The sequence below is a fragment of the Uloborus diversus genome, chromosome 3 (assembly GCF_026930045.1).
Source record: "Uloborus diversus isolate 005 chromosome 3, Udiv.v.3.1, whole genome shotgun sequence".
Classification (NCBI taxonomy): domain Eukaryota; kingdom Metazoa; phylum Arthropoda; class Arachnida; order Araneae; family Uloboridae; genus Uloborus; species Uloborus diversus.
Genome location: NC_072733.1, coordinates 121,042,636 through 121,055,049, shown reverse-complemented (window position 1 = coordinate 121,055,049; position 12,414 = coordinate 121,042,636). Strand labels below are relative to the sequence as shown.

General features: G+C 36.0%; 1 protein-coding gene across 1 annotated transcript in view; it reads right to left on the bottom strand.

The window, feature by feature from the left end:
• The window catches only part of LOC129218666 (F-box only protein 8-like), a 32,414-nt gene extending 20,583 nt beyond the window's left edge, over positions 1-11,831 (bottom strand). Inside the window, exons 1-2 of the mRNA XM_054852987.1 lie at positions 11,765-11,831; positions 2,228-2,357 (exon numbers count right to left, since the gene is read on the bottom strand). Coding sequence (XP_054708962.1) covers positions 2,228-2,357; positions 11,765-11,831 — 197 coding nt within the window. The remainder of the gene's footprint in view (positions 1-2,227; positions 2,358-11,764) is intronic.
• Positions 11,832-12,414: the final 583 nt, after the last annotated feature.

Here is a 12,414-nt window from a genome sequence, read left to right as displayed (position 1 = left end):
TCATGTAACTGAAAATTGTTTCTTTACACACCCTCTTATTCATTGTGCCATGTAATACTTAATTAATTGGTGCACCATTGTAGTTTTAGTAAAATGACATTGGAAAATAGTTGGTTTAGGATTGAAATCGATACTGGAATCGGTAGGAAATGTTAGTTAAGCATTGTATTTCAAAGCAAAATAACATTTCGAAATGGTTAGTTTACTATTGTATTTTATATTGGAACAACATTCAAAAAATTTCCAGGTATTGGTGAAAATCAATCAATACCCAACCCTTATCTTTTAAGATGTATCATTATAACATATTTGTGAACGTAAGATGCTGAGGTTGGTCCATTGTAAAATGATAATGTTGGGTCAATGTTCATGTGCTAGCTAGGGAGGTGAATGCTGCCATGTGCAGGTAAACAGCAGTATCTGCAGAAATGAGGTTTCGAGATATTTGAAGAAATGCGTTTCGGATTCAATACTAACAATAGGGAAACGTTGGATTTAGACGTCTTTTTCGCACCTTTTTTTCAGCGGAAACCAAATAAGCGAGCTTGTACAATAGATGACAATAATGCAAAAAAATGAAAAATTAATTTGAATTTTGACATCTTGAATTCAAATTATGTTTTTCGCAATCACGAGTGTGTGTGTGTGTGTAAGCGTGTGTGTTTGTGTGAGGGGGGTATGTGTGTGTGTGTAGGGGGTATGTGTGTTTGTGTGTAGGGGGTATGTGTATGTGTGTGTAGGCATGTGTGTTTGTGTCTGTGTGCTGGCATAAGTGTGTGGGTAGATGTGTGTGGGGGGTATGTGTATGTGTGTGTAGGCATATATATATGTGTTTGTGTCTGTGTGCAAGCATGAATGTGTTGGTAGTTGTGTGTATGTGTGTGTGTAGGCTTCTGTATGTATGCGTGTGTGTTTGTGTTTGTGTGTGTGTATGTGTGCATGTGTAGTTGTGTATGTATGCGCGTGTGTGTAGGACATGGATGCAACCTGGAGACGGTTTTCGCTATAGGAGCAGCATTGTGAGGAGTCGGTCGACGGGATGGTGCGGAAGGTGGCGGTGGGAAAATAAAATGATAGCACGCCAAAAACAGTCAAATGAAAGCAATAAGCAATCGTGATTGCTTAAAAATGAAATATGAAAAATTAGCAGCTACTACCCTTTACCTGCACATGGCAGAATAGCTTTAAGAGGGTCTCTTGATCTTCACTGAGGATTTACAAATTGACTAGGAATAGCCTAGCTGAACTGAGAGTCTGTTGCTAGTCTCCACTTTTGTATTTGTGTAAAGGAAAATTGCTCTGAAAAAATTATAAAATAGTACTTACAGCTTAATTACGCTGTGTGACAAAAAAACAACAACATTAAAATGCTTCTGACTCCATTCTTGCTTATTCTTATGTAAAATGACCAACTGAATCCAAATATGATCACCATTTTCTCCTGTTACCACCCACTGTTTGGCAATGGTGCCCCCCCCCTTCCATTTCTTTTAGTTTCTAAGTTTCATAGCAATCATAGTTGGGAGTCTCACGGGGGATATTCCCCCATGAGTATCCAGTAATTTTTTGAATGTTTAAACATAATCTTTATTTTCTAAGGGTTTATTTTATAATTTTTTCATTTATTTTTCATGCAAAATCGTCCCATGTCCGAAGAAATTTTCCTGTTGCAAAAATCTTTTTGGAAATAATGTGGGAAATACTGCATGTTGCATACAAGTTGCACCACAGATCTTCAGTTCAGAAAGTTCCTATCTTATTTATATTTATTCAAGCTATATTAGCAGGTATAATTACGATTAAAAATGAAAATAAGTATGCTTACAATACAGCAGTAATATATATTTATGTTTCTGCAGATGCAGCTCTCATTGTTCATACCTTTTTGATATTAGCCCTTCAGAAAAATGTTATTGGTTAATATAATTTAACTTTCCCTTGAAGTAAAAATAATGGCTATGAAACTGTTGAACACTGAATGAAATGGGGAGAGGGGGCGCCTTGAATTCAGCAGGTCATTTAACATAAGAATCAGCAAGAATGATGTCAGAAGCCCTTTGATGCCCCTTGATGTCAGAAGGTTTGTTTTTTTTTTTTTTTTTTTGCCGCCCAGTGTTATTTATTGCTAAACGTAAACATAAAAGAACAAAACTAAGATAATCTTACATTTATAAAATTAGGAACAGTTTTTGAACACATATTTTGAAAGCATTATTCTTTTCAATACCTTTGCCATAATATTTGATCTTGTGCAAGTTCTCTCCAAACGCACGCAGCTAAACACAAATCAGTTGCATTTAAATGAGAAAGGACACACAGACTAAGTTCAGGTGGCAAATCAGCAAGATCTGGAAATCCTAAAATGGGAAACAATAATATTCATAAATAAGTATCCTATTTATGAGAATGTTCTTTTCATTAATACTTCAGGTTTTTTCTCTTTTTTTCTCATGCATGCATATACACCAGGGTTTTGACTAAAAAAAATTTCCCCAATTTTGAGTAGTTGCAATTGATGAACTTTTGCACCAGGGTAACTAAAAAAAACCTATTATTGCAGATGGCTCTAAAAAAAATTCTGCACTGAAAAGTGTCAAGCTTCCGGTTCTGCTATAGCCTTTCCAAGTGACTAAAATAGTTAAATCTCATAACATCATTTGTGATGAGATATCTAATAAAATGTGTTGATCATTTCGGTAAAACATAATTAACGAGCTGATGTGTACATCACATGACTTCCTTTTACTCCAATTTAATGTCATTTCCCCATTATTAGCAACTTTAATGTGATACAATTGTTTACTCTCTAATATCACCAACAAAGGACAAATTGAAACCAAATTAAAAAAAATAAATAAATAAAAAATTTATAAAAAAAAATCACTAAATTTGTCACCAAGTTGGTGACTTGGCGACCAAAAGGTTGGCGATATATCGCCAAGAGTCGGACAAATTATAACACAACTTGAGTTTACATCAAAATTAACAATGATTCCCCCCCAAAAAGGGGCAAAAGACCCCCTTAGGAACATCCGAATGCAAACAAAAGGGAAGGTGTACAACTAGACCCCACTAGGAGTCTTCATACCAAATTTCAACTTTCTAGGACATATCGTTTTTGAGTTATGTGAGATACATGCACACATACACACAAGCGCACATATATACGAGGGCGAGTCAAATGAAAGTGAGCCAACCTACCCTGCGCAATAATGGCTCAGTCCATCAACCGCGACGCATGCGCGCAGCACACAGGCAACCCTCATTTACAAAAGTGATACGTAAGTGTGAGGATAATAGTTCTTTAATGTTCCCATAATCCGGGTTGAAATCGGTTCGTGACATAATGGACGCTCCAAGAGATGAACAGCGTGGTGTGGTCAGGTTTTTGACTGCTGAAGGTGTTTCCCAACACGAAATTAGTCGCCGTATGGCTGCCGTGTACGGTGAACATTGCATTTCATTGGCCACTGTGAAGCGTTGGTGCAAACGGTTCAAAGAAGGACGTGAAAGTTGCAAAGACGATCCAAGACCGGGCCAAAGCCACCGTGCAATCACCCCCAACACAATTGCACAGCTTGATGAGCTGATTAGACAAGAACGGAGGATAAGCATCGATGAACTGGCAGAGCATGTGAACATCAGTCACGGTTCGGTTCACACCATAATTCATGACCATCTCGGTTATCGGCTCTTGTGTGCTGAATGGATGCCCAAGATTTTGAACGACCGCCAGAAGACAGAGAGGTTCGGCGCTGCCTTGACTCATCTGATCCGGTATCACAATGAGGGTAACGACTTCTTGACTGCAATTGTGACAGGGGACGAATCATGGTGCCACCACTACGAGCCTGAAACACGCCGGCAGAGCTTACAGTGGAAACATTTGAATTCGCCACCCCCAAAGAAAGCAAAGGCCGTCATCTCCGCAGGTAAGGTGCTGTTGACTTTTTTTTCGATCGTCAGGGGCCATTACTGATCGAATTTGCTAAACCTAGAGAGACTATCAATAGTGCCCGATATTGCGAAACGCTGGATCGCCTGCGTGTCTCTATCAAGAACAAACGACCCGGAAGATTGACGAATGGGGTCATCTTGCTGCATGACAATGCCCGTCCCCACGTCGCTGATGTGGTTAAGACAAAACTGGCGAAGTTCAAGTGGGAAACGCTGCATCATCCGCCCTACAGCCCCGACCTGTCGCCTTGCGACTTTCACATTTTTGGGCAATTGAAAAAACACCTAAAGGGAACCAGATTCGTGTCGGACGATGCCGTGAAGGAGTCAGTTTCAGAATTTTTGAAGCAGCAACCCAAGGAGTTTTATGAGAATGGAATCACGCGACTCGTTAGTCAATGGGACAAATGTTTAAATGCCCATGGTGATTACTTTTAAATAAAGTACTCCTTTTGTCATATATTCGCATTGGCTCACTTTCATTTGACTCGCCCTCGTACGTACATACATAAGGACGTCACGAGAAAATTCATTGTAATTAACTCGGGGGTCGTCAAAATGGATATTTCGGGTGTCTGTACGTTCCTAGGCATATATCCACGTGTGATCGGATCGAAAAAAAACTCAACATTCATTCGGGGGTGAGAAAAATCGAAATTAAGGCTGATTTTTGAGGGAAATATTTTTCGCGAATACAATACTTCCTTTTTTGTAAAAGGAAGTAAAAATGATATGGCTGAAATTGTGATAATCCAAAGAAGAAATCCCCTATCGCTTGTACTGCAAGATACTTGAAAATTTTTTCAAGAGAAATACAGGAAAAAACAATGAATTAATGATTAAAAAGGCAGAGAAAATAAAAAAAATTGACATAGAGAGGTTTTTGAGCTTGGTAGGTTTGAGATAAATAGGGCTGATTGTACTTTATTACAAACAAGAAAAAAAATATTTATGCATTTTGGAGAGCTCAAAGGGAGAAAAATCAATAAATTTTGTGCTTTACGAACTTGAGAAAAAAATTATCCTGCAACTAAAATATTAAAAACCATTAAACTAGAAGTTGTAAAGGAAACAAGGATAAGTTAATAGAAAATCTTTTTTCAAAACTATTCAAAAATACCAGAAAGTTTGCAAACATTACTTCCCAAATAAACCAGCTTATTCAAAAAAATATGCAGTAGGTTTATAATACGAAATCTTCTTCAAGTAATAGAGCTGCTGTATTGTGCTAAAGTGGATGATGGAATCAGTGTTTTAAAGACCATCACAGTAAGGTGACTGACAAGATCTTGTGAAAAGTGCTACAGACATGAAGCTTAAAATAAAAATAAGTTTTCAAGCGGAGTATTATTTGTCATTTTAATTTGTGGGTAAGTTAACGGTAAAGCACAAGAATCAAGTAGTAATCTAGAAGAGTTTTACTTTTGACGGTTGAAATTAGGTATAATAAATTGTGAATCAGCACAAAATATTTTAATGCACTGCAAAGTTTTGATGCATGTAAGAGCTTCAAAATGATTAAACAGGCACACTAGTAGTAAATAGTACTAGTATCGCCATTTTTTAAGCCATAACAAGAAGGCTGGTGTCACTTCTTCTTGTGGTTCTATATATTCAATAGCACTTTTGCTATTGCATAAGTTCGTCTGCGTTATATATTTTTACATAAATAAACTAGAACAAAAAATATCTTTGCAATATTTGATAGCTCGGTTAAAGCGGAAACTGTAGTACCCAAGCCTGGTCGAAAAATGGTGGGGGGGGGGGATTTGACCCACCTGGAATCTTATTGTATAGCTCGTAAAAATGAGTTCAAGCACCACGCCATACATTTTGGGTGGTACATGCGACTACACAGGTAGCAGGAAGTTAGGCATCTGGAGAGGGTATTTTAGAATAAAAAGAATTTGTATGGCATATAATTAATTTTAAAGGCAATCAATTCGAAGTCATTTTTAACTTATTGCCGTACAAAAAAAAAAGGGTCTGGAAAGGCCCAGAATTTTTGCTTTTTCAATCATTTTACAGACATACAATCATTTTACTTCTTGTTCATGCAAATTCATTTATACAAAAATGAAAAGCATTAAAGCTCAGTATCAGGGCTTCCAACAGATTTTCAGTTTTTGCTAGAGAAAAAAAAGGACCTGGAGCTAAATCTATATGGTTAAAAATATCAACTCCATAGTAACAGCAATAGGTCAGTGGAGGAAAAAAAATCAAATCTAACCAAAAGCATTAAAATTATTATGCTAATTTAAAAGCATGTAAACTAACGATGGGGGCTAACGATGGGAACTAACGATGTAGGCCATAGTAACAATGATGAGTTTACAAAGGAATGGGATTCCCTGTTGGACAAAGCAACCAACTGTTCGGCAAATGTCCAAGTGGTTGGTTTGCTTCCCAGGTATGGAGTGCATAGGAGTTGGTTAAACCAACGGGCTAGGTGTATGAACCTGGTACTCAAGGAAATTTGCGTTAAGCGTAGTATCAGGTTTATTGATGTGTGGAGTAGATGTAAACGAGATTGGATTGCTAGGGATCGCCTACATCTGAGCTCTACAGGGGTCAAAATGGTTAGTGGTTTGGTTTTAGAGGCTTCAGAATCAAAAAACTAAGTTGGAATGGGGGGCATGGTTTAAGGAGCAGAATTCGAAAGGGTACTAACTATCGGGATTTTAGTAGAAACGGAAATAGGGTGGCTAATAAGAGAAAAGATTTTAACACTTGGGATTCAAACAATCGTGCAGCATTAAATAAAAGTAAGATGGGCTTACTTAAGGTTTTTTATACAAATGCTCGTAGTATTAGGAACAAGATGGAAGAATTGAAAAGCATAATTATAGACGAGAGGTTGGATATTATTGGAGTTACCGAGACATGGGCTACCGAAAGTGATGATGATTTATTATCTATTGCTGGGTATAATTTGTTTAGACAAGATAGAGTAGGTAAAAGAGGTGGTGGGGTTTTATTTTATGTCAGAGACACTTTAATTTGCAATGAATTGGTAATTAATGATAAACCTAATGAGATTGATATGATTTGGCTGGAGTTGATTAGTAATAAGGGCAAAAAACTACGTTTGGGGAATATTTATACGCCACCCAACTTAAGCCAGGGTCAAGACGAACAGATGTTTAGTATTATTAGTGACATTTCTAGCAAGGGGTCAGTCATCATAATGGGAGATTTTAATTTTCCAGGAATTGATTGGAATAATTTTTACCATAGTAATAGCAGAGAAGAGGATTTTTTGAAAGTAATTGGTGACTGTTTCTTAGATCAAATTGTAACTCAGGGTACTCAACAGGACGCGATTTTAGATCTAGTTTTCTGTGACATGGAAGGCTCTGTTCAGGGGTTATGTGTAGGGGAACACATTGGAGATAGTGACCACAACAGTATTAGGTTTGGGATTAAATTTGATATGCACAAAGTAGAGAATTTTAGGTTTGTGCCCAATTTCAGAAATACTGACTTTGTGGCACTTCGGCAGAGTTTGAAAGCAGATTTTTCTTCTGGATTGGACAATAGCGATGTGAATCTTCAGTGGGCAGAGTTTAAGGAAAATCTAGCGAATACGGTTAGGGATCATGTTCCTTTTAGGAGAAAGGGTGTCAACACCAAAATTTGGCCAATGTGGTTCTCCAGGGAAACTAAAGACGCTCTAAATTACAAGCAAGCTGCTTTTCATAGGTTTAGAGTAGAGACGTACCGAGTAGCACTTTGGCCGAGTAGCCGAGTACCGAGTACTCGGCCTTTTACTACTCGGCCGAGTACCGAGTTACCGAGTAACTCGGCCTTTCACTACTCGGCCGAGTTTCCCAGTACCAATTATGTTGAAAGGAGGACTACCGACACACACCAATGAATTTTGAACTTATTGAAATAGTAGAATAGACCTCCTTGTCCATATAATAGTTTTTAAACTAAATTCCTGTTGAAATTTAACTACAAAATTTTGCAAAAATAATATTTTTTAAACTAAAAATGAATAAATAAAAGGTATGACTTATCAAATTGGAATTAAAACAAATTATACAAATTTATTCATTATAGGTCTAGTTCACTAAACACAAATAATTTTTAAAAGCAAAAAAAACAAATGTGCTGGAATACTGCAGACACGTTTTTCTGTGTTACAGGGATCGTCTTTTCAGGGCATAACATGTGAACTAAAGAATGTAAAGGCATACGACAAAAAATTCGACTTTTGCCGGATGCCTTTAAATCAACGAGCTCACATTTTATGCATTGAAAAAGAAATTCCTCATAACGCCAAAACACGTGCCTGCAGTGATCCTGCACTGTACTTCTAACGTTGTTTTATTTCCTTTTATTTTTAAAGCTAAGGTACTTTTATATATCTTATAACTAATTTTAGTTTGTAGCAAAAATTCCATATTTGCACAATTTTTAACAAAAAAGTTTTATTAACTTTCGAGACATTCGAGCCAAGATTTACTCCATTGAAGTATTTCAAACTTCATTATTCTCAAAATTTAAATTTGAATTGTAAATGTTTGCAGAAAATTATATATGCTTGAGTTTTTTTGTAAATTTTAATACATTCAATTTTTTGCAACTACTCGGTATTGGCCGAGTATCTGATCAAAATTCGGCCGAGTACCGAGTACTCGGCATATTGGCCAAGTAGGCCGAGTACCGAGTAGTTACCGAGTACTCGGTACGTCTCTAGTTTAGAGAAACAGGTCACAGTGCAGATAGGCTCCAATATTGTAAGGCAAGGCATAAATTTAAGTATTTGGTACGGATTCAGAAAAGAGAGTTGGAGCAAAGACTGGCAGATAACATAAACAGGAATCCCAAGAGGTTTTTTGCATACGCTAATTCGGGGAAAGTTCGAAATAGTCATATTGGGCCACTGGTTGATGAGCACGGAATTTTAATTCAGGACGATAGTGATATTGCTAATGTTCTTAATAACTTTTTTTCGAGTGTTTTTAACGATAACTGTATCTCAACAGTTGACACCAACAATACACAAGCTATAGTACAGCTTGAGGACTTTGTATTTTCCAGGGATGACATTTTACTTCATTTGAAAAAAATTAAAGAGACTAAGGCTCCGGGGCCAGATAATATTTATCCGAAAATTTTAGTTGAATGTGCAGAGGAATTAGCAGAGGTAATCGCAAACATTTTCAATGCTTCTTATAATTCGGGGACAGTGCCGGAGGACTGGAAGCTGGCTAACATTACACCGCTCTTCAAGAAAGGGTCTAAAGGGAGTGCGGGAAATTAGAGACCTGTGAGTCTAACTTCGGTGGTTTGCAAAATTTTTGAAACATTGATGAAAATTAAGATAGTAAATTTTCTAGAGACTAATAATCTATTGACTAGTTTTCAGTACGGTTTTAGGAAAGGTAAATCTTGTGCAACTAATTTATTACATTTCTATGATAAAGTTACCATGGCTTTGGACAATAAGAAGCCTGTAGATGTTGTTTACATTGATTTTCAAAAAGCTTTCGATAAGGTACCGCATGTTGCTCTACTTAGCAAATTAGCTGATATAGGAATAGGAGGGAAAACTTTCATTTGGGTAAAAAATTGGCTGACCGGAAGGAAAAAAAGAGTAGTTGTAAGGGGAAATTATTCTAATTGGAGTGAGGTCTTAAGCGGGGTTCCTCAAGGATCAGTGTTAGGGCCTGTTTTGTTCATTGTCTTTATGAACGATATTCACAAAAATATTTCTGGGAACATGAATTGTTTTGCTGATGATGTCAAAGTTATGGGGACTGTAGAAAATGAAGAACAAGCAAATCAGCTGCAAGAGGATCTAGATCATATTACGGAGTGGGCTGATAAATGGGGTATGGCTGGTAATGTTGGGAAATGTCAAGTACTACATTTAGGGCATGGAAATAAGTGTACAAGTTATTATTTGCAAGGTTCAGTCATTAGTCAGGCAGACAAAGTTACTGATTTGGGGGTCCTAATAAGTCAGGATTTAAAGTTTAGCCAACAGTGCAGCATTGCTAGCAACAAAGCCAATAAGATGCTTGGGTTTATCAATAGATCTATTTCAAATAAATCTAAAGAAGTTCTTCTGCCCTTATATAGAAGTTTGGTAAGACCCCATTTGGAGTATGCTGTTCAGTTTTGGTCTCCTTATCTTAAGAAAGACATTAATGTATTGGAAAGGGTTCAAAGGCGGGCTACAAGGCTAATAAGTGGACTTTCCCACTTAGATTATAATTCCAGGCTTAGAAGGCTAAAAATGTACAGCCTTGAGCAAAGAAGAGACCGAGGGGACATGATTCAGCTGTTTAAATTTATTAAAACGAAAGATGTTACGGGGCTAAAGTTTAGCACTGAAAACAGGACAAGGGGTCATTGTTTTAAGCTATTTAAATCTCAGGCTAACATGGATATTAGGAAAAATTATTATTTTAGCAGGGTAGTGGAACCTTGGAACAGCTTACCGGAAGAGGTGGTAATGAGCAAAGGAGTAGACAGTTTTAAGAGGGCCATTGATCTTCACTGGGGATTGTAAATTGACTAGGACCAGTCTAGCTGGGCCCAGAGCCTGTTGCTGGTCGTCACTTTTGTATTTGTATTTGTATTTGTAAATCATTATGCTAATTTATGCAATGCTAATGTAAATTATTATGTTATAGTAGGGGGTGATTGCTTAAACAGAGATGCCAGGGCCACTCTCATATTTAAGTTTTCAGTCTTAATCCCTTAGCCCTTATCAGTTGTTCTTAATACCAGAAAAATACAGATGCAACATCTATTCAATATTTTAAGAAATAAGATCTGAAGAAAAAGTTTTTAATTAAAATATGCATTACAGTTCAGGGGAAAAAAAACCTTCCCCACAGAAAAAAAAAAAAAAAACTAAAACATGTGATTTGAAAAAAGAAATAAGGATCACTCTTCCTCCTCCTCCAATAAAAAAAAACTAAATTAAAATATACATTGTACAATTATAACGAAATATCCCCCTCCCCCCCCCCTAAAGGAAAATAAATTTAATTAAAACACACATTTTAGTTAGAACAAATCAAAAATTTACCCACCATCCAGAAAAAAAATGGATTTTATTAAAATACTCTATGCATGAAAAGCAAAAAAGAAATACCACCCTGCCCCCTCCCTCATGCTTTCATTTACTTCATTAAAAGTTGGAGAAAACCAAATCCTGCTTTTACCACTGCTAAGAAACAAGAATTTTGAAAGTGCTGAAATGTATGTTTAACAGTATCGAGACTATCTTTTTTTTATTTCTGCAATTATTGCAGAAATAAAAAAAACACGCCAATAAGCTTAAATAAAATATCTTAAGCACCTTGAATTATTATGTAACATATGCGCAATGTCTGCGCATATGCACACACACACACACAAAAAAAAAAAGTCGCGACATGGAAAAGGATGGGAACCACTGCCATAGACTTAACATTTTTACAACCAAATCTTTTTGATTTTCTCGCTAAATCCAAGTTCTCATTAAAACAGTGCTCATTATAAGCAGGTTCAACTGTATAAGTGTTGGAAATTGCTGTAAAACTTGAAAATGCTTAAAAGACAACAATGGTTTTAAGGCTAGACAACATATTATAGAGTTATCTCGACTACAAACCCAAAAAAGTAAACAAATCAAATTTCACATAAGAAAGTTGAATTCAAATGCTATAAGCGTAAAAGAATCAATTTCAGTATTTTAGATATCCAAGATGCATTTTTATACCTTTAGTAACAAAAAGCTCATTTCTGCTTCAAGTCTTTGTAATACTTAACAAACACAGAATATTATAAAAGTAATAATTACCTACAGAACAACTGTCTCCACTAATATTGCTTTCATGTTCTTTAATTTTCTTCAAAACCTGGCCCATTTTATACCATTAGGAATTATTCACCAATAGTCTTGAAAATAAAAACAATGTTTGAAACATCTGAAAATCATTTCTGACTTCATTGAAGACTAATTTTTTGCATTCAAGTAAGCGTCATTAAAATCTAAAATAATCCATCACAAATTAAAAGAGGTGACTCAAAATATCAATGTCATTAAAAATAATGATAAAAAAAGAGTTTAAAAAATTTATAGTTACAAAAATGAACTACAGCTAATATATCTTACCAAGTAATAGATACAATCTTTAAAAGTTTTATAATATTATCTCTTTTACAATAGTAAATCAATTTTCAATATTGTTAAGTTCTTATCTAATACTATCAGGGCTCGCATTAAGGATTTCAAGTTGTTACCCAGTAAATTAACCAAATTTCGAAAGTCTTTGCCAAATTTTGAAAGTTTTATATAGGAAGTTTCATTTCAACTAACATTTTCCCAATAATGATACCTATATTTTTTCCCACTGGAAATTTGAGAAATTTTCATTTGGCAATACTTTAGCCAAATCAGAGTTTTTCTCACCAGATTTAAGATTTTATGGCATTTGGACAGGTGACGGA